The sequence below is a fragment of the Patagioenas fasciata genome, chromosome 6 (genome assembly GCF_037038585.1).
Source record: "Patagioenas fasciata isolate bPatFas1 chromosome 6, bPatFas1.hap1, whole genome shotgun sequence".
Classification (NCBI taxonomy): Eukaryota; Metazoa; Chordata; class Aves; order Columbiformes; family Columbidae; genus Patagioenas; species Patagioenas fasciata.
In genome coordinates, this window is record NC_092525.1 from 11,741,697 (window position 1) to 11,764,259 (window position 22,563).

Genomic DNA, 22,563 nt, shown 5'->3' on the forward strand with positions numbered 1-22,563 from the left:
TTATTCATTACCTGCCTCTTCTTTAATTGCATTCAGCCCCCATCTAGCTAAATGATTTGGTGGTGGGGTCGAGGCTTACTTGTCATTAGATTTGCCTTGTGTTGTGCCAGAAAGTCTGCATGGCAAGAAATCTCAGCAAGAAGCATCCACATGCCATCCTTGAGGTGGGATTCGGGTGACGTGCAATTAAAACGGGGTGACAAGGGACCATGCTGGAGTCCTCGGTGTCCTGGGTACTATGTGGGACTGGCCTCAAAGACACCCACAGCCCCAAAACCTTACAGTGTGGCTCTGAAAACATTTTAAGCTGTGTTTAAAATTGCTGGTAGGCATGACCTCTTTTTTTTTCTCTTCCCACCGTACAAAGTAATGCAAAACGTTGACACCGCATCATGGCAGCAACAGGATGAGGGGCGTTAGAGGAAAGCACTTATTTTGGGTGGACGTGGTGCACAGCTGATATGACAGGAGGGGAAAGATGCCTTTGCTGTCGCAGTAATTTTTCCATTGCAGAAATACCAGGGGATTTGGCTCCAATGGGCAGCTCCCCTGCCCAGCCTGAGCCTGGGGGAGCACAGCCCACTTGCCAAAGCCAAGGGCAGGTGGAAAGATCCCTTGCATCTCTTTCTATCCATTTTAAAACACGTTTTCCTCAGGCATATTTTTTTGAATTCTTAATGGAAACTTTCAGGAAAAAAACACTATTTGTTTTAATTCCTTAGTACCCACTCTTCAGCATCTCCTTGAACCACTGAGCCCCTTTGCTCCTGGAAGGATTTTTTCCAAAAGGAACTATTTTCTCCCTGCCTGAAAGTGTCCGTATTAATATTAAAATTACAATTAGCAGGTGAAACATTTAAAACCCTGTGATGGGACATGAAAAATGACAGCGTGGCTGGGCTGGGCAGGGCAGGGGGAGGCTCTGTGCGGGTCCTGGCAGTTCTTGCTGCCGTGGTTTGTGGACACGCGTGTGCTGTTGCAGAGCACTGAGCCCCGCTTGTGGTGCAATACCAGCAGCTTTGGTGGAGGGCAGAGGGGCTGGGGACCAGCTGAGTAGGTCACAGCATTGGCATGTTCGGGAAGGACGGGGCTGGCTCTGTTGTCGTTGTCACCTTGTCCTAACACAGCTCCAGCAGCTCGGTGAGGACCAGCCCCATCCCTCCCTGTGCGTGTGGGAGGGATTTGTGCTGTTCCCCGTGGAAGTGAGTGTCCTGGCCTCTGTGCAGGTGCCCTGTTTACATGGTGGGGGACGTTAAATCTTGCCTTAATGTGACTGCCAAACAGCGGTTTTTGTGAAGTGTGCCGGGCACTTCCCCATAAATAAATGATGAGGCATTATTCAGTCCACTTAGATCAATACATCAGCTTGACAAGTTCTAGTTCTGGGAATTTTCTGACCCCCTGGAACATCTTCTCTGCAGCTGTGCTGCTGATAAACCACAGTATGTACCCGAACGAGCTCCAGGGAGCAGAGCATCAGGACCCGGCTGTGTTGCCAGACAGGGGCTGGTTTGCACTGGGATGGCAGCAAGGGCAGATGGGGCAAACTCGGTGCTACCCATGTTCTTGCCCTGCACGCAGCACCATGGCACTGCCCAGCCTCGCTGGTGTGCCCTCCATATGCTCCTGTCTCAGCCAAGAGGGAGTGGAGCATCTCCATTATGAGGAAAGGCTGAGGGAGCTGGGTCTCTTTAGCTTGGAGGAGACTGAGGGGTGACCTCATTGATGTTTATAAATATATAAAGGGTGAGTGTCATGAGGATGGAGCCAGGCTCTTCTCAGTGACAACCAATGGTAGGACAAGGGGTAATGGGTACAAACTGGAACACAAGAGGTTCCGCTTAAATTTGAGAAGAAACTACTTCTCAGTGAGGGTGGCAGAGCCTGGCCCAGGCTGCCCAGGGAGGTTGTGGAGTCTCCTTCTGTGCAGACATTCAAACCCGCCTGGACACCTTCCTGTGGAACCTCAGCTGGGTGTTCCTGCTCCATGGGGGTTTGCACTGGATGAGCTTTCCAGGTCCCTTCAACTCCTGACATTCTGGGCTTCTGTGAGAGAACCGTCTTTGAGCCCCAGCGCTCCTGAAAGTGATCCATGGAGCTCTTGTTTCAAGGCTCTTCACAAACTGAGACAGGTGCATCGTGGCCACCAGGAAATTTGTGACCCGGTGCAACAGGAGAATGATCTCAGACTCTTTGCTCCATTATAAAGCCAGCCCCGGATGCTGTAATTCTGAGAGTGTGGATTATTTGTGGTGCTGGCTCTGTGCATGGAAACACAGTATGTTCCCAATCTGCTGCCATTAGCTCACATTTATCACGGGAGTCTCTGCTTACCTTTGATTCCAGATCCCTGCATCAGGGACCCAGGGCGGTATTTGTCTGTGAACTGCTGCGTATGCCTATGGGATTGTATAAGTAAATAAATATAATTAATAATCATCTGACTTCAGAGCAGCATTGGCAGGGAGGTAAATGTAGCCTTCATGGAATTACAAACAAAATCAGGAGAAAAGGGAGACCTTTCTAAGAGCTGGTTTGAGTGGAAATAATTGTGTTCAAGCTGTTTGAAAAGTATTCTGCAAACTTTGAGTTATTTTTTTTAGCAGATCAGAGGCATTGAGTTTGTTTCTAAATCAGAATTTTGACCAAAACCATTTTAAAATAGCTTTTTTAAAAGATGCCTGCATTTTTTATCAATTAAGAGGCAGATAAAATGCCTCTGGGATCTTGGCCCTGCTTCGGTGTCTGACCTAGAAGGGAGCAACCCGGTCCCTGCAACACCACGACCGAAGCAGAGAGAAGGACAAATCAACATGATTCCTGGCAAAAAGGCTTTCATGGCATTTTTTTAAATCCTTCAGCTTGCAAGCAAACCAGGGGCATCTGAGACTTTGTCATGGTTTGCTGTAGGGATAAGCGCTGAAGGGGCAGGGATCTATGCCACTGCCAGTAGCCGTGCATGGCTGGAGTGATGGAGCGGCCAGCAGAAGAGCGGCTGCGATGGCACCAGTTTGCCGATGGCTGCGAAGGCACCAGTTTGCCGATGGCTGTGATGGCACCAGTTTGCTGGTGGCTGCAATGGCACCGGTTTCCCGGCGGCTGCGGCGATGGGGGGGCCACAGCCACCCCGGCGGGCTGGGGAGCCCTGCACCGGGGAGCCTCCAGCACTTCTCGCCTCGCTTTAACAGTCAGAAGAAGAACTTTCCTGTTTAAAGATTAAACGTTGTCTTTAAATATTAAACAGCAAAGCTCCTCGCTCTTGATTGCGTGGCTGCTGCCGGCACGCGGCTCAGAATTGCCAATTTTAATTGAAAAACTTTGTTTTGCAATGCAGCCCAGCAATGGCTCCTCCTCCCATGTGGGCTGCGTGGCCTCTCCCCTGCCCTGCCGTCACCTCTGCCTGCATTTCCCACTGCATGCAGCAAAGTGACGGTCCCTGCCAGCCCCCAAGTGCAAGCGGCCTCGCCTGGGACTGATCAATGCCCCTGGCACTTCCTTCCAAAACCCCAGGAAAAACAATTAAAACCCGATCGATCCAGCAGGGAGCTTTGAATATGCATAAGTGCACACTTGACCTTCAGTGGTCAGGCCAGCTTCCACCCCGGCTGCTTAGCTAGTTTGCTCAGGTATTGCTGCTGTTCTGAATGACCTTGGTTAGGAAAGCAAAACGCGATGTAGAGATGGGCCCAGCGCTGATCCCGGAGCCAGGGCATGCACTGACCGCTGCTGCTGCTGCGGGGCCAGGGGACGCAGGCGGGGTTGGCACTGGTGCCCAGCTGTCAGGAGCTTTCCAGAGTTGCCCCTGGGGCTTTCCCGAGATCCTGCCAGCCTCTCACTGTGCTCCCTCCATTGCTCCTGGCTGGGATCCGAGGGATGTGTCTGTGCTGGGAAGGCAGCCTGTGATGTGGAAGCTCAGAGCCTGCCTGCCCCGGTGCGGGGACAGCCCTGCTCCCTCCCCATCCTTCGCATTCTCCCCCAAAGTGTGCAGGAACTCCCCTTCCTCCGGGATGCCCCCCGCTGCCGTTGACCCCAGGCCTGGATCAGCTGGTGCTGAGCGTGAGGACCTTCCTGTGGTGCACCTGGGCTTGCTCTTTGGGACGGAGCCCAGGAGAGGGAGCCACATGCAGAGCTGCTGCCACCATCCCCCAGAGCTACCCAGCAGCTGGGTGGGGGGGTCCCCTCCTGCACCCCAACTCCCCGGTTTCTCTCTGCCCCGTAGCTGGCCAGCCTGCATCCTAGCCATGGCCATAAAGATCCCAGAGCATGTTTGTTGAAGGCAAAGGAAACCTCCCCGTTGTGTACACAAAGTGTAAGTTCAGTGAATTATGCATAGACTTAATTAGGAGTTTTAATTGCTAATCATCTCCCAACAGGATTAGCAATGCTGTCTATTAATTATCTGTGGAGCCCTCTGTTTTGCTAAGGCAGGAGTAACAAAGCAGCATGAATGGTTGCGTAGGGCAGTAATAAATTAACTCCCCGAAGCCCTGTTGCTCCCAGGGGGATGCCAGTGGTGGGGGCCAACCCTGCCCACGCTGCGCAGAGCAGCAGGTAGTGGGGGCAGAGGGACCAGCAGCAGGTCCCGATGACAGGCAGGGGGTGGTGGGGTGGGACCGCTAAGCTCCCCTCGCCCTGTTCAACCCGTTTCACACTGCAGAGAGCATCTCCCCCAACGTTTGCAGCCTGCGGAGGGTGTCGGCAGCGCCCTGCCGCGCCGTGGCCGCGGTTAGCGATGATCCCTGCTGCAGGAGGGAGATAGGGGCTGCTGGATTGACCTGATCTCATCTGGGGACAATGGCCCTCACAGCAGCAGAGATAGCGCCGGCGTGAGCGACGCTAAGCCCACGCGCCCTTCTTACTGCTCACAATGCGGCGCTGAGCTTAATTCCTCAAGATGAAGAAGATACGTGGCTGTCAGGCTGTAATTACAGCCGTGCGTGTGACATGGGGGCCTGGCTGCTTTCACATTCACGTTGTCTGGTGGGTTTTGTGCCGCTCGGGTTGCCGGCTGCCTCGCTCTTGCTGGGAGCCCTGCCCGGGGACGCGGCAGGGATGGAGCAGCTCCCTGCGGCCAGGCTGCGGGCTCTGTGCGGTGGGGCAAGCAGCGCTGGCTCCCAGTGGGGTTTCTCCCAGTGATGGAGAGCCCTGAGGCAACTGGATGGACAGGAGAGGGAAAGCTGGGAGAACTGTGCTTGTTGGATGGGAAGGGGGCTTCTGGCCAGGCCATCCTGGTCACTGGCACTCCTTTCCAAATTCCTTTGGCTTCTGCTGCCAACCCCATCCTTGGTGAAGCAGGAATGGGGGGATGATGTTGGAGCAACCCAGGGACAAGTGGGAGGAACTCGCAGCTCCCAGCTTGCTCCAGCATGGCAAAGGTGGCCTCAGGTGATGCCAGTCTGGCACAGTGCCCAGCAAACCCCGTGAAGGTTGTCACCTGTACAAGGCTTGGGGACAGGCCCTTGTCACCTCTTCTCTGAGGAGCATCAGGTGGGACAGACCAGGGTGAGGGTGCTTTGTGCAGGTGACTCCAGAACTGCTGGGAGGGCGATGCCCACGTCCACACTGAACACAGCGAATGCAGACCCACGCCAGCCCCGGGAGCAGCCAGGCCTAGGCGAGCACAGCTGGCAGTGAGGTTCTCCCCCAAAAACGTGTCTGCGCGTGGGCTGTGCAACTGCTCTGACCCTCTGCTTCTCTCTTCCAGGCATACAGCTTTGCCATGGGGAGTTGGCCAAAGAACGGGCTCTTAGACATGAACAAAGGACTGAACCTACAGCACATAGGGAGGCCTCACAGCGGGATAGGTGAGTGATGCCGCCCCGCGCCTTTCCTGCCCCACGGCTGTGCTCCAGGCTGCTGGGACGTGCCTCAGCTCCGAGAGCTGGTCCAGGCTGGGGAGCCAAGAGCCAGCCAAAGGGCTGCGGGGCCTCTGGCTGGTGGAAGGGGCAAAGATGTGCCAGGGCAGGATGTGGACTTGGGATGAGCTCTCTGTTCTTGGCACATCCCGGTGTGCCAAATACACCTGCCCATCCCTCTGGCTCCGGAACCGCTCCTCCCCTTGGTTGCTCTAGCAGCACTCGGGCTGGGGGTGGACGTGGGCAACTCCAGGGCTTGTGCGGTGCCTGGAGCGCAGAGCAGGGGTCCCTGGGCTGGATGGGATGTTCTCCCTCTCAGGCCAGGCCTCCAGCTGCTCTGGATGCTGCATTGGCCCTTGGAAAGTAGGCTCTGCCAGGCAGCACAGCCTTGGATGCTGGCTGGAAACACGCTGCAGAGTGAAGATGCGTGGCTCCAGCTGGAGAATTGGATCGTCATCCCCTTTGCTCACATGTGTGATGAGTTTCGTGGTCCCTCAGCCTGCCCTAAGATAAACACCTGAGACTACCATGCACAGTGGCAGAGCTCCGTGTTTCGCTTAGCTCCTCCACACCAGGGATCAAAGTGATACGAGGAGGGAGACCTGGCCCGGGACACTGAGGCCATGTATCTTCCTGCTGCTTAAGGCTGGGGGCACAGAGCTGGGGCAGCAGCAGGCTGCAGTGTGGGCAGCAGCTCAGGTTTACTGGGCTGTAGGCAGGGCTGTAATTCAGGGCTGCATCTCTCTTGCCTGTCGTGTGTCTGTGTGGGGCGCTGGATCATCTCTTGGAGACCAGTAGTAAGGTGTTGCCTCTGACTCCCAGCCCTTCATCCACGGTGACTTGTGAGCATTAAAGTTTGAAAGGAGGTAAGATTTACTTGGAAAAGTCACCAGCTACCTGGGCCTTGAGGAAGCTGTTTAATATCGTTTCAAGGCTCTAACCATTAAACTCTCCAATCAATCCAAGTTAAGGAGATGAATTATTTAAAGCTCACCAGCTTTTAATTAGCAAGCTCCTTTTGAACTATGGATCTGGTTGCATTATTGACAGAGGTAGCATTAAAATTTGCTTCCTTGCCTGGGAGCAGATTTGCTTTACTTGTGTGCTATGTTGAGAGGATCACAGGGAGGGAGCGGGGACTGCAGGAGTTGTGTGTGTGTGTCCTGCTCTGGGGGCTTGGGGCTTTCCTAGGGTCTCCTGGGGTATACATGGTTGGGTTTTGCCTCGTCTTCCCTCGTTTTGTTTATGCACAGGTGTCTCTGCCTGATGGAGTTCAGAGAGATGCTGTTCATGTCCCTCCACGCTCCAGTCCTTTAGGAGAGTTTAGCTACTTCATTTCTGCCAAATGCTTCTCCATTTCTACCTCCCGGGAGAAGGCCCTGGGCGATGCTGGTGTCTGGAAACATGCCTTGCCTGGCGTTTTGTCAGGGCACCATGCTCATGGGCTTCTGGCCTCTTCATTTCCCAGCCTGCTGGCTTTTCAGGTCTTAATCGTGGATCAAGCATTGGCTCTAGTGACAGCCCAAGAGGTCCCCAGGCCAGGGGCCAAGGAGGGGCTTCTCACTGCAGAGATAGACTGGACTGGCGTCCTTAGGTCCAGCTTTGCTGCCTCGTCCTGGAGCAAGTGTCGTTCTTCTACAGCCGTGTCCCCTCCTAGATCAGCCACTGGGACTGGGACTATTGCTGATGGTCGCGCTGTGACCTGAGCAGTCCTCACCACTCTCCTTCTTCATGCTCTTGACTACTCTTGCTCCAGGGCTGAGAGAAGCCACCCCTTTCCCTGCCCAGTGTTGCCCTCCCCTTCCCTCCCTGCTGAAAGGAGCCTGAGGTGGGTGTAACCAGGGTCAGCCTCTGATTTTCATGGCCATCGTGGGTTGCTCATGTCCAGAAGTCTGCAAACCAAAGGCAACACGTTCACCAGCCACAGGGGTTTCACGAGCACCGTGCTGTGCAGCAGAGCCTCCGCACGGCCCCTATCCCGACGGCGTGGGGAGCGTTCCAGGGTGGTTCACGCAGTCCTGTGAAACCTCAGCTTGCTTATGCAGGGACGTGCAACATGGATATTTCCCTTCAAATCTGACAGAAAAATTGCAGTGGATGGCCCCTTGTTTTCGCAAACAATTTGCAAGGAATTTTGCTGTCTCGCCTGATCGGTTGTGTATTGCTTTGTTTTCAAATCATTCTCTGATTCACTGGCTCAGCAGATATCTGCTCCAAATCCCTGCACTTGGCGTGCTCTGGGACCAGTCCCACTCCATGCTTCATCCTTTCCTTTGTCTTGTTCAAAATCCAGGGAGTTCAGGGCACTCGACACCCTGCATGGCCGAGGCCAGGTTCTGGATGGGAACTTCACCTTTCTCAGAGCACAGTGGTGTCTCAAACCACATCCCCACGACATACAGCGGGTCATACCCAGCAGCAAGCTGCTGAACAGGGCTCGCGTTCTAGCTTTCATCTGGTTTCTATTCACGAGCAACTGAGCTGCGCATCTTGTCGAGGGCTTAGAAAAGTGTTTTGTGTCATTAAACACACCAAAGTGTCTGCATACACTGAAATACAGCTGCCTTGGGGTGGGATGGGTGCAGGTCTGGTGCAGTTTTCGTGGGAGGGGAAAGGTAAAGGAAAGGGGGGAAATGTCAGTGTTTCAGCTTGCTGAGAAGTGCCAGGCAGAATAAGGAGGTAGGAAAGTCCTGTTCGAGAGAGTGAGGTTGCAGGAAATCCATGGAAGATGGGATGGGTGCAAAGGGGGAGAGAAACCTCTTCCTTCCTTCCTTCCTTCCTTCCTTCCTTCCTTCCTTCCTTCCTTCCTTCCTTCCTTCCTTCCTTCCTTCCTTCCTTCCTTCCTTCCTTCCTTCCTTCCTTCCTCCCTCCCTCCCTCCCTCCCTCCCTCCCTCCCTCCCTCCCTCCCTTCCTTCCTTCCTTCCTTCCCACCTCCCTACCTTCCTTCCTTCCCACCTCCCTTCCTTCTTTCCCACCTCCCTCGCTTCCTTCCTTCCCACCTTCCTTCCCACCTTCCTTCCTTCCTTCCCACCTTCCTTCCTTCCTTCCTTCCTTCCTTCCCACCTTCCTTCCTTCCTTCCTTCCTTCCTTCCTTCCTTCCTTCCTTCCTTCCTTCCTCCCTTCCTTCCTTCCTCCCTTCCTTCCTCCCTCCCTTCCTCCCTCCCTTCCTCCCTCCCTTCCTCCCTCCCTTCCTTCCTCCCTTCCTCCCTTCCTCCCTTCCTCCCTTCCTCCCCTCCTCCCCTCCTCCCCTCCTCCCCTCCTCCCTTCCTTCCTCCCTTCCTCCCTTCCTTCCCTTGGGCTGGTATTTCAGGATTCCCTCTGTGCTGAATGTGGCTCTGAGGACCAGAGAGGACCTTTTCCTGCAGCTTCCATCTCTCCTCAAACAGGCATTAGATGTGCGTCAGCTCCAGCAGGGGCTGTAGGACCTTGGGGTGAAGAACTTCTTTTTGTGTGGTGTTTCCTTGGCCCTCAGCAAAATGAAGTTGAGTCTTGCCAAGAAGTTACTCATCTAACGGACTTGTGCACGTTGCAGTTGTTGAAACACGTGTTTGAGGTGCTGCTTGCCAAAAGAGAGCTGCAGCTTGTAATGGGGGTCTTGCCTCTCTCACGCAAGCCCGGTGCTCACAGGCTCCACGCCAGCAGAGCCGTGTTCTTGCATTGGGGTCTCTCCACTGAGTCTCAGAAACTGATGTAAATCAGGAGGGTTAAAATCCCAGGCTTTAGTTGTGATTTAGATGCAGCAGCAGGGCACCTGGATCCAGTAATTGATTTTTTTTTCTATCATCTTTTGCATTTCTTGTTTTGTTTTCGTCGGTTTCCCTGAAAAAGGTCAAGTTTTACTGATCAGTACCTATTTAACTAAGTGCAGCTTTCCCTACCACCGCCCAATTATTAAATCTGGTTATTCTTTTATTCACTGAATGTCCTGTATTTGCTACATTTATTTTGATCGATTATGTAATATAACATGCCTTTACTCTTAGTTTTTAGATATTTGTTACATTAGAAAAAAAGGCGAAAAACTATTTGTTATTAAGGAGGTGGTGATGAAATTATTACTCATTATTTGAGTTGTGATGCTGTTGGATGAAAATCGGAATGCCATGCTAAACTACCTCAGCAGTAATTGGAATTGTTTTTATTAGTAAAATCCTGTTTCTCTGCATATACTCAATACAGAAGGGAAAGTGAATTTCAGAGTACTTTTTAGTTAAAAACACCTGGTGCATGAAGCCAAAGCTGCTGCTGGGAAAGTGAATTTGTGATTTGTCATCTCCCCTTCCACCTCCAGTGCCTTGACTGTCTTGAAAACATGATGTTACCCCTTGCTACTGGTCATTTTTTAATCTAATTGAATTTAATTAATTCTTTAAAGTTTAGACTTTAGCATGCAGATTATTATGCTTTTCAATTTAGTTCTCAATACTTGGTTTGTTTGTCGGTTTGTTTCTTTCTTGGGGGAAGAGGGGCGCCAGGTTGCTGTGCCTCTTGCTAATGAACCCGCAGTACCCATCGCAGGCAACCAGGAGATCTGGTCCCGTATTAGCGCCCGTCTCGACACGATGCCCTTGCTGGGCTGTTTTACCCCAGCTGGTGTAAACCCGTGAGCCTCCTTACGCGGGTTCACCGGCACCCCCGTGCCCGTGGTCCCTGTGCCGTGTTCCCCCGTGGACAAGCCCTATGGGCAGGTCAGCAGCCCATGCGGTGAGCAGCCCCACAGGCCACCCTGCCTTCCCAGCCCCATCTCCCTCTTTTCATTTACTGATTGGAAATCTTGGAAGGTTAGGGTGTGATATTGTTCCTGATCCAGAGCATTAATTAGGCCTCGGAAAGAAGAAGAGGAATTGCGTGTTTTTTAACAGCGAGGTTAATGGGATGCTCGCAGAGTAGACAGTTTTAATGAGCTTCAACTCGATGTGCAGTGAGTTTACTCTTTGTGTTAAAAGGGTCACACTGCAGTAGTTTGATGTGGATTGTCTCCTGGCCCCCAGTGTCATAGGTGAGCGGCTGTCAGAGTCCAGTCAGAGCGCATTTACTTAGTGACACGATTCTAATTAACTACCGCGAGCTGCCACCGCGGCGGGGAGCCGGGCCAGCGCCTGCCGGGGGTGACTCCTGCCCGCCGGAGCCGTCCCCCTCCCCGCACCGCTCTGCCTGCTCGGTCCCGGGCTGCTCTCCGTGCTGACATTGAGGAGAGGGCGGCGAGGGCCGTGCTCGCCGAGTGTGGTGGCAGGGGACAGGCCACCCGCCGTCACGGGCGCCTTTGGCTGTCAGCGCGGCTCTCCCCCCGGGAGCTCGGCGGGGGCTGATGAGGCTTCGCCTTGCCCTGTAAGGTGCTGGGAGCTTGTGGTCCTGGAAGCCTGTGGTTCTGGCAGCTTGCTGGCTTTAGTTCAGCCTCCTCTCATTCTTGCCTGTTTTCCCTTTCCCCTTTCTTGTTTCGCTGGCTCTCCCAGGGGTGCCTGCAGCCCCCAGCACCTGTGTGATCTGTGGTCACCCTTGGTGTCCCCCTGCCTCCTCTGCAGCGGGGAAGGTGTAACAAGGGGACAGTGACAGCGTTCTGTGAAACTCCCTTTCGTTTTTTGGATCCCTTTTTATCTGATCCCAAGTGGCCCTGACTGGCAGAGCCAGTCTCACCCTCCCCATCCCTCCCAGGGAATGGGAGAAGCCTTGCAGAGGGACCCCGCACTGTCCCAGAGCTGGCACACCCCGTTCTTCTTTGGCTCTTCATTTCTCAGCAGAGATGGCACCCAGCTGGTGCTGTGCCCAGGGACAGTGCCATTTGCACCGCACCGTCTTTTTGCCGAGGGATGCCAAGAGCAAGAGCAGAGCACGGGGCTGCCTCGGGGCCACTGCCCTGCACACAGCGGACCCAGCCCAAGGCAGAAGGGGAAAGACTCCAAGTTAAATAATTAAAAGAGACTTAAGTAAAAATCAACAGAAATGTCATCAAATGAGCAGTGTCATTTTGAATTAGCACTTGTAAAGGTCAGGCGGATCCAGAACAGGTGGAATGGCTGTGTGCCGGGTGTCGTGACCAGGCAGCGTGTCCCAGCACCCGGGGAGGAGGGTGCAGGGACCGACCAGCCGCTCCGGGCACCCTGGACCACGGGGACAGGGCAGCAGGCAGGGGACAAGGGGTCCTGTCACAAGTACGGGCCATGCATCCTGAGGAGGGATGGGGAGGAAGGGGTGGCCGGTTGGAGGACACGCGTCTGTCAGAGTCCAGTCAGAGCACATTAACGTGGTGACATGATTCTAATTAACTACCGTGAGAGGTGTCACAGCTGGAAAAGCAGTGAGCGGAGACGAGCTTTTAAAAAAAGAAAAAAGCAATGTGACAGTCTTTTTTTTCCTCTTTCTTTTTCTTTTCTTTTCCTTTTTTTTTTTTTACTCTTGTATGCTCTCTCCCCTCCATGTGGGAGTGGATCTAAAGATAATTAGGATGTCTGGCTGCCTGGGAACCTGAGCCGGGGCTCTTTTGCTTTCAGTCATTTAAGTTTTCGACATCTCTGTGAAGGGACTTGGTGGCGCAGTGGATTACTGCGCGCCAGAGTGACAGAACACTCTTCTAATCGTAAACCCTTTTTAGAAAGGATTCTGCTCTCCCTTTTTCCCCAGGAGCAGCGGGGGGTATGTTCTGATCACTGCAGCTCTGTTCCCATACATGCTACAATGGGAAACTCAAGGTCTTTCAGCTGTTTCCTGCAGTTAACAAAAGAGGCACAGAAGAAAGAAAGGAAGGATGATTGAGTGTTTGTGTTGACTGCACTCACCCCTCCATCCTACCCTGCCGAAAGTCGGTTGTGCACCCACCCGACCCTGCTCCATCCCGGGGGTGTGATGCATTCCTCACACCCTGCCCCTCACCTGAGGGCTCCTGGTCCCCAAAGAGCGTGGCCTTTGGAGAACAGGGTGAGATGGGCTGCAGAGCTTTGGCTGCCTGAGAAAAGTCAAGGTGGTGTTTGCGCTCCTCGCAGCCCCAGGGCAGGCAGCGGCGGTGCCCGTTTGGTTGGGGTGTTTGGGGCACCAGTGTCAGGCTGAAGGTTTAAGAGGGATTTTTGGATTATCTGTTGTTCGCAGTGCCGTGGGGGGCCCAGCTGGAGGTTGGGGTTGGTGCATCGCAAGCACCAGACGTGGCTGTTCCCCAGAAGGACAGCACTGGCGTTGTCCCGGAGGTGACCTTCAGCATGGCTGCTGCTATAGCGCCCTTCCACCGGCTTCTGCTTTTAGACTGTCTCTCTTGGGGAGAAGAGCAGATCTGGACCCGGGGATCAAGTGCACCTTCAGAAAGTTTGCAGATGACACCAAATTGGGTGGGAGTGTTGATCTGGTTGAGGGTAGGAGAGCCATACAGAGGGGTCTGGACCAGCTGGATTGTTGGGCCAAGGCAGATTATATGAGATTCAAGTGCTGGGTGCTGCACGTGGGTCACAACAACCCCAGGCAGCGTTACAGGCTTGGGGAAGAGTGGCTTGAAAACTGCCAGACAGAAGAGGATCTGGGGGTGTTGGTGACAGCAGCATGTGCCAAGGTGGCCAAAAAGGCCACCAAGCATCCTGGCTTGTATCAGGAATAGTATGGCCAGCAGGACCAGAGCAGTGACTGTTCCTCTGTACTGGGCACTGGTGAGGTTCCACCTTGAATCCTGTGTTCAGTTTTGGGCCTATCACTACAGGAAAGACATTGAGGTGCTGGAGAGGATTCAGAGAAGGGCAACAAAGCTGGTGAGGGGTCTGGAGAACAAGTCTGATGAAGAGCGGCTGAGGGAACTGGGACTGTTTAGCCTAGAGAAGAGGAGGCTGAGGGGAGACCTTATTGCTGTCTACAACTACCTGAAAGGAGGTTGTAGTGAGGTGGGTGTCAATATCTTTTCCCAGGTAACAAGTGATGAGACAAGAGGAAATGGCTTCAGGTTGCACCAGGAGAGGTTTAGCTGGATATTAAGAAAAATTCCTTTGCAGAAAGCGTTGTCAGGCATTGGAACAGGCTGCCCAGGGAAGTGCTGGAGTCACCATCCCTGGAGGTGTCTAAAAGACGTGTAGATGTGGCTCTTGGGGACATGATTTAGTGGTGGAGCTGGCAGTATTAGGTTAACAGTTTGACTCGATGATCTTAAAGGTCTTTTCCAACATAAACGATTCTGTGAATCTATTATGTGTGCTCCATCTTACCAATCGGCCATTCCCAAACCCAGGATCATGCAGACGTGAACTGATCTGTACTATAGAGACCCTTGCACTGCCTTGGACCCATCCCACTGTTGGCTATATGTCTTGTCGCTGAGTCTTGCAAAATATTCCCCCCCACACTGTTGAAACAACCCTTGCACTGTTGTGCTGGGCAGGTAAAACATCTTTGCTAGCACTTGCTCTCCAGCCCCAATAACAAGCAACGCTTCCTATGCACCGAGGCATCCTCCAACACAGTGAGACACGTGTTACGTGAGAGGCTTTAGAAGAACATTAACTTTCTAGAGAGCTTTTTTTGTAGAAAGTAGCGACGTAGAACACTGAGTGACATTTTGATTTCCCCATGGATTCTTTTGGTGCCTTGGTGTCTCCGCGATGCGTTCCAGACGAGGCTAAATGGTAGTGCGTCTTCCGTTACCTGTGAGGATGGGAAGAGTTTCCTATTAATGAACATAAACATCTTAATTGAGAGCGTGGATTGCCTACCCTGCTGTACAATGATCTCTGGTAGAAGGTGTCTTGTAACATCATGCTGTCCTGCAACAGCAACGTGCCCTCAGACCTGCCCTTCTGCACCTGCATCCCTGGGGACCGCAAGGATGCTGCTGTCCCTCTCAGGTTTGCCTTTGTCCCCAGGGGTCGGGCACCCACGTTGTCCCAGCTCCCTGAGCAGTGCAGGGCTGGTGGCTGTGAGCACCGTGGTCCCCTCTGCAAGGACGAAAGGCTTCTGCCCAAGTTTTAGGGAAGCACTGACTTTAACGAGAGTGGTGGCAGAGGTATGGAGGGAAGGCCGTGTCATTGAGGGACACCGAGTTTACAGCTGCCCTGCTTCACCTAATGAGAAACGATGGCAATGATGTGCAGGAGGGGAAGGGGTAGCAGCCAGCAGGAGAGACTCCACCACAATTTAACAAGTTTGCATTCCCCCGAGTTCCCTGACAAGACCCCCCTCTAAGTCTGTACAGGAATTCATAAGAATAGGATAATTAGGATGTTTCAAAGCTGCGACCCTCAGAGGAGTCCTTGGATTAATCTGTTTTTTCCCTTAAAGACATCTGTAACTACAATCTTTGTTTCTCTCCTCTTCTTCCCCCCCTCTTTCTTTTCCCCCCTTGTCTGTCTCTGTATCTCCTGTCAAACCGTTGCAGACGTAAATGACAAAGAAATCAGAAAGAGAGATCAATGCAGTCCAAATTAGCACTTGGAGATAGACTGTGCTGGAGATGTCAGAGCCTGACCCCGGTTGATCTGCCAGCCTCCGCCGGTGATATTATGCAAATTGCATCCATCTGGCAGAGCCCAGTGAAGGACTAATGGGGCAGGGAGGGGGCTGTGGCCGGGCGCCTTTGGGAAAGGGAGAGACATGGGGGTCTTTGGGGAGGGGGTCCATGATCGACGGGGGAGATAAGGTACTGCATTGGCTTCATTTGTGCTTCTGGGCGGATTAAAAACCAAACTCCAGATAAGAGATAGCCAAACTTCATTTCTCTTTTTATTTTATTCCTTATTGCTGGCCCCACACAACCTAGTACCAAAAAGAAGGGGAAAAAAAGAGATGGTTCTTGGTGCTCTTGTTTCCTGCACGTCATTACCACTGATGGCAGTTTGAGGGGAGAGATAAAGTCGGGGAAAGAAAGCAAAAAAAAAGCCAGCTGCTTAAAAGACTGCTGTAATAGGAGCATGGATAATAGAAATCTCAAATTACGGTGATCGCCTTGTTAAGAAGTTTGAAAATACGGCCAGATTGTCTTTAATGAGAGAAATATGGCTGTTAGTTAGTGAAGGAGGAGGGAATGGACCTTGTTTCAAGATCTGTAGCTCGCCCATCAAAGAGGCACCGTCTGTTTCATTTCAAAATCCTGCTCCTCTGCCTGATATTAAAAATAGTTGTTAAAGGCTTTGACTAGCAAGACGATTCTCTTTGGCTTCCTACTCTCTCCACCTCCCCTGAAAGACTTCGCTAAGAGAGAACTTCTGCCTTAAAAAACGGCCAAGCAAAGAAAGAAAGAAAGAAAGTGTTGGACTGTGGGGTGATGCTGCCCTTGGCTCCCCAGGATGCCCGTGGGCCTCAGGCCGAGCATCACCAGTGCCATGGCCGTCCCTGCAACGTGGTACCACCCTCCTCCTGACAGCCCCAACCCAGGCACGGCGTGACAGAGGCTCTTTTGGCATCCAGAGCCCCGTTAAGCATCACGGTGCTGCTTTCCTTCACTCGCCCCGGTGCCCAGGAAGAACTGAGGCTGCGGGGAAGGGCTCTGACAGAAGCCGGGTCTGGCAGCCTCCCGCCGGCCTCCACCTCTTGTTCAGAGCTAAGGGGCACCTCAGCACCGAGGGGCTGTGACCCGTAACTCCCGCCTCGCCACACTGACAGTCCCCTCTGTGTTCTCCCCTGAAATCAAAGGATCGCGTTAATTGGTTTAAGGATCGCTGCCCTGCGTCCTGAGTGGCCTGTTTAAGATAATGAACTTGGAGTGTGTTAATAGCTGGTATAACTCAACGGAGGATGCGGGGATGAGGCCTGGATGGGGAAGATGCTGCTGGGTGGAGAAGATGGGCAATGAACCATCAAAAATCCGTCCGGTGCTTTTTTCCCTGTCCTTACACAGATCGGTGTAATTCCCCGGCTCCCAAGTTGCTAATGTGTTGAAAGCCCAGGACAAGGGGCTCTGGCTGGAAGGGAGGGCTGTGCCAGCCAAACTGCTGCCCTTTCCCAGTGTGGCCTCGCTCGCTTTGTGGGTCTGCAGTGGGATCAGAGGGGATCTGCTCTCCTTTTCATCCTCCGTAGCATGAGGTTCTTTCCCAAAGCCGCAGCTGCCACTGCACGGACTGATCCCAACTTGCCATTAACTGCCCAAGCTCCGGCTTGTTCCCAGTCCTGCGGCAGAGCCCTGTGGCAGGCACTGCGCTGGGACAGCGGTGTTCCCTCTGTCCCCAAGAGTCCTGAACAATCCTGCTCCAGCTTGGAAGCTGGGTTCTTCAAACCCAGCGAGAGCCTGAGCAGCCCGGGCCCTGAAGGGTCATGGTCACTGCCAAGGGTGGTCTCGCTGGTCCACGTGTCTGGGATTGAGCTGCTGTGTCCAGTGCCGTGGTCTGACTTGTCTGCCCTGTGTGCTCGGAGGTCTCTGAGGGGAAGGCATGAAGCAGGGGCTTGAGAGCTCTGATCCGTTTTTGGCCAGGTAGTGGACCAGAGATGCAGCAGGATCATGGGCCTGGGCTGTTGAGCTGGGTGGGCCGCAGGAGCACCCCACCTCGTTCCCCCCGGTCTTTAACCATGGAAAAATCCCTTCCTGGTGACACAATGCAAAACCCCGCAATGATGGGGAACACCCAACAGTCCTGGCTAAGTTTTCCTGCTGTAGTTAGCCTTGCTGTTAATTACATGTAGACCTCTAATGTTCAGGGGGCCCGGGCATGTATGTCATAGACTCAGAGGATGCCCTGAGTTGGAAAAGGACCCACAAGGATCATAGAGTCCCGCTGCTGTCCCTGCAAAGGACAACCCCAAAATTCACACCATGTATCTGAGGGCGTTTTCCAATGGCTTCTTGAATATTGTCCCATGCCCCAGCACTGCCACCCTGGACCCCTTCCTGGGGGCGCTGTGCATGGGGTGAGCCCGTGGCGGGCAGCCCATGGCCGCTGGCTCTGCAGGGCGCACAGCAGCAGCATCGTGCTCAGAAACCCACTCCAGCCATCCGCTGCAGCTCCCTGGGGCCAGCGGCCCAGAGCACAGTGCACCAGGGATGGGTACCTTATGTGTCCTGCCTGTGTGGTTTTGACCGAGAACCGGCGATTTGGCTTTATTTGCATGCCCAGGGGACTCAGGGCTTGGCAGCGAGGCCATCTCCAGTACCCACAAAGCCCTCTGCTAGTGCTCTCCCCCTCCAGAAGTACATGTATAACAGCCAAGAGAGGCAGAGAGGGAGCAGAAAAGAGAGGCAACGGCTTTGCCTCTGCGCTCCCATCCAGAGCAGTCTCCTAATGAGAAGAATATGGCTGCTAGTTAGCAGAGGGGTGTGTCCTGTAGGCTAAAATGAGATAGTTACACTGCACTGATTGAAGGTTGAGGTTAGAGGGCAGCACAATTATGTTCAGGAGATTCAAGGGCTCTGTTTGATGCGGCAGTTCTAAGCTCCCAGCCAGTGTCAGTAGTTTAGCTCAGGGTTTCTTTTTTTTTTAGTGGGCTAAAGACAGGAAGGATAAAAACTATGGGAATGAGTTGTTACTATTATTATAAAGTGGTGTGAGTTTTTTTTTTTTAAACCATCAGTTCACCCCCCTTTTGCTTAACTGTTTCCTGATCATTATTTTTTAAGCTGCTTGGAAGAGAAGAAGAGAGCATCCCCTTCCCCCCGGAGTGCGGCTCTGAATTTTCTCCCAGACAAGGAAGGTGATTTTTTTTGTGCCTATGCTTCGGCTCAGTTCTCTGACTTCGGATCAGGAAAGCAATTAGCAGTTCAAATTATGCCAAGGCCGAATTCTTTGTCTCAGAATCACAGGTTAAGAGTTGCGAAAGAACCTTAATTGCCTGGTGCTGAACTAGGTATTTTTTCTGAGAGCATTTCCAGTGCTTAGGGCTGTTTATGGAGGAGTCTCTTGTGTTTGAAAAGCCCTGCGGTGGCACTGCCTTTTCCCAGAGCCCGCGGGAGTGTCCAGGTGCTGCACCAGTGCCCAGCACCGCAGCAGTGTCAGTGTCCAGGCACCACACCAGTGCCCAGCACCGCAGCAGTGTCAGTGTCCAGGCGCCACACCAGTGCCCAGCACCACAGCAGTGTCAGTGTCCATGCGCCACACCAGTGCCCAGCACCGCAGCAGCGTCAGTGTCCAGGTGCCGCACCAGTGCCCAGCACCGCAGCAGTGTCAGTGTCCATGCGCCACACCAGTGCCCAGCACCGCAGCAGTGTCAGTGTCCAGGTGCCGCACCAGTGCCCAGCACTGCAGCAGCGTCCCCGGCCTCTCAGCCTCTCTCCCCCACCAGCTTCTGCCTTGCAGGCGACCATGCATCCTCTCATCCATCCCCAGACAGTCTTGGTCGCTGTCACCCGTCCCCGCTGCCCGGTCCTCTAACCCATCTGTAGCTTTGGGTGCAGCCTGCCTTCACCCTCCATGTGCTGCCTATACTGCAATGAGTCTGAAAATGTCTTTCCAGGATGAGTTGCCCATCAGCAGGGACATGCAGGGTGTGCTGGCATCCGCAGCCTGTGCAGAGCCAGGTGTTCACCTGATGCCACAGCCCGGTAGGTGCAGGGCCCATGATGCCCTCAGTCCCTGCTGCCACCATGGCTGGGCTGCCCAAGGGACGCCGCATCAGTGGGGACAGATGTGTCCCTGCAATCCTGGCTTGTCCCTGTGCTGCGCGTTTGGCACAGAACCACACCCCACCGCCATGGTCCCCCGTCATCCCGGTTGCAGTTAGGGGTTGATGGATTGTTCCTAGGCCAGGGTCTTGGTACAGCCCCCCAAAGGGGACGTGGCACGTGTGGCAGCGGGCGGGGGGGGGATCCTGCTGGGCTGCGCCGTCAAACAACAATTTCTAATCTGGATTGGAGAGGAGGGCAGCGGGCTGGGGGAGAGGAATCGGAGATAAATGTTAGCTCATTTCTTAAGTAATTAGTTACCTCCTCATCCCCATGTTGTAATTGTGAACAAGCTGTAATGTTTAATTAGTGTGTAAATGAAACCCCAATTTCATAATGGCTGTGGTGACAGCGCTAAGTGAGACAGGCACAGAAGGGGCCACATTGTTTCAGCAGGAGATGAAGCTGTCGCCCAGCAAGCCGAGCGTCTCTGGGAGAAAATGGAAATGATAAACGAAGTGAGGCTAATTAGCAAAATCATACAGGCCCCACTGATGGTTCTCATCAAGGGGAGGTAATGAAGCAGGCGGGCCGAGCTGAGGGGGGATTAATTGGAGCTGATTCCTGCACACATACAGGCGCCGTAGAGCAGCCAATGCAGGGGCGCAAACTTTCTTACTTTGCTTCTCTCGTCCTTCCCCGGGTACCCAGCTGTGGGTAGAGCCCTGGGAGCTGGGAACAGCCCTGGGAGCTGGGAACAGCCCTGGAGCTGCTCCTGGAGCAGGCAGGATGGCCCTGGCTTTTGGGCATCTGGGCAGTGGCACATGGGCACCCATCCCGTGGAAAGCTCATTGCAAAGGCTCTGAAGCACCAGAGAGCCGCTGCAGGGCTGGTTTGTAGCCCGAGGAGGATTATAACCCTCCATTAGCTCCTTTCAGGTCCCTTCTCCCTTCACTGTATTTTGAGCATAGATGTTTGGAGAGTAAATAAAGCACCTCTGCATGGTGGTGCTGGGGAAGGGGTGAATCCCCCTACTCGCCCCCAGGCAGGGGTCTCTGCAGCCCGGTGAGGCGGCCGAGCCGGAGCTCACTGCAGCTGGGAAACCTGGGGCATGGTGGAGCTGAACTTTATCCTTCCAAGCTGTATGACAAATGCCATTTCTACAGCTGCTGGCACATGAGCCTGGTCACGTTGCATTATTTACTGACATTTCAGGGAGCGTGTGGAGCAACCCTGCTCCCGGTGTGCTCGGCCTCAGCCGCCCCATCCTTGCCACGGATGGGGACTGGCTGCCTGCGGGCCAGGCTGCCCCCTAACCTGCTCTTTACCTGCTGCCAACTCACCCTGGTAATATCAAGAGCAAGCAAAAGCCTTGCCAAGCAGAAGAGAGAACAGCAATACTGTCTGTCTGGGCTCGCATCTGTCTATCCAAATTGGTCGTTCCTAGCGGCAGCAGCCCTGGACATGGAGCTGCAGGAGCATGAGCAGGTCTTTCCTGTATCTCAGCCTCCTTTTCTGCCAAAAAAAGGCAGGATGAGCTGTCTGCATGGGAAATGCCAGTGCCTGGGATGTCCAACGCCTGCCCAGAGTCACCACATCCCTCCCTCGTGGCACCTCCGAGCCCCCCACTGCTGCTCCTGCTGAGTAATGAGAGATTCCCTGGGCCTCCGAGGGCTCTAAAGAGGGGCTGAGCAATATTATTTATTCAGTTGTTTACAGAAGCGTTTGATCGGGAATAGTTCTTCACTGCCAGCCTGTTGTGTATTATTCATTGCAATAATCTCTGCAGATTGTGATAAACTGTAACTGCGGCGGGGCAGCGCGTATCTGGGCTGTAGTGCCACCGCCGCCTGCACCAGCCTCTAAAATATCGGCAGCTGCAATCATAAATCTCAATTTACAAGTGGGACTATTGCACGGGGAGTTATAGTTATACTAATGATTACTTCTCTGTCTTATTTTTCATGTTGCAACACAGTAATAAATTTTTAAGAACAGCCTGGGCAAAGCGTTAGCGAAGCCTGCGTGTCCTCTCTCCAGGCTGTCGGCAGAGAGCGGCGTTCCCCGTCTCCCGTGGGCATCCCACTGCCAGGGCACCCGCCCCACTTCTCAAGGGGGTGATGCAAAGGGGGGGACTTTGTGTCCCCCCATTGGAAGAGATGGGGTAGAAACTTGGCTTGGTGGGGCAGCAGGCTGGAGCATGGCTTCAGGGTCAGCTCTGATGTTTGCTGTCCTGGAGGAGAGACTTCAGCCCCCGTGCATCGGTTTCCCTGCTGGGAATGGGGGCTGAGACCCCCACTCTATCCCTAAACTGGTCTTTCTCAGTCAGACTCAGGACATCCTGGGATTAGTGAGGCCAAGAGATGGGGATTTGATGGCCAAGAGTGGGGCTGGCATTTGAGGAGTGTACCCTGTCCCTGGAGCTCACCAGTCTCCCAACCCTTGGGCTTTCCCACCTACCAAGAGGTGGAAGCTGCCTTTTTGCATGGAAATGGGGTGATGGCTTGGATGGCCTCGCCTGGAAGAAAACCCCCCATTCCTGGGGGACAGCAAAGGTCAGCAGGGAAGGCTCTGGCTAGAGGAACCCAGACTCTGCTCCCATCCCCATCTCCAATCTCACGAGCATCCCTCCTGGAGGAGTCCCCATGGGGGCACCCCCCAAAGACCAAGTCTCTTCCCCAGAAGGCAGCAGTGGGACACAGGGTTCAGTGAGCATTTCCTGAGTGTTTATCACAGCTCCGAGGTCTGTGATGTGAGCCCTCTGATGGATGCCTCCATTCACAGACTTGACATTATGATGTACAGGGAGCCTAGAGACATATAGATTTTCAAAGTGGCCACTTTGAGCATAATTATAAATATCCAGCCTCTTTGCATAGTGAATTGCTGCCAGGAAAAGAAGGGCCCCGGGAGGGCTGAAATTCTGGCATCCATGCTTTCTTGAGAAAGGAACCTTGGTGGAGGTTCCCCACCCATTTCAGGGTACCAGGAAGGGATGGGTATTAAGGGACAATGCCTTTCCTGTCCCATTGCTCCCTGACAGCTCTTCCCCCCTTCCCTGTGGGGTTGGCAGTGTCTCTGCCCAGGGGACAAATCCCAAGCACTGTCTAGGACCCTCTCCTCCCATGCTTGTCTGCGCCAGCACACTGCAACCTGATTTTAACCACTTCTGAGTGGCTGGATCGCCTTCCAGATCACGGCACAGAGCACCAGGGGCATTGA

At 53.6% G+C, this 22,563-nt stretch overlaps 1 protein-coding gene across 1 annotated transcript in view; it reads left to right on the top strand.

The window, feature by feature from the left end:
- The window catches only part of ERI3 (ERI1 exoribonuclease family member 3), a 132,572-nt gene that overhangs the window by 89,964 nt on the left and 20,045 nt on the right, over positions 1-22,563 (top strand). Inside the window, exon 7 of the mRNA XM_065842550.2 lies at positions 5,705-5,804. Within this exon, the coding sequence (XP_065698622.1) occupies positions 5,705-5,804 (100 nt within the window). The remainder of the gene's footprint in view (positions 1-5,704; positions 5,805-22,563) is intronic.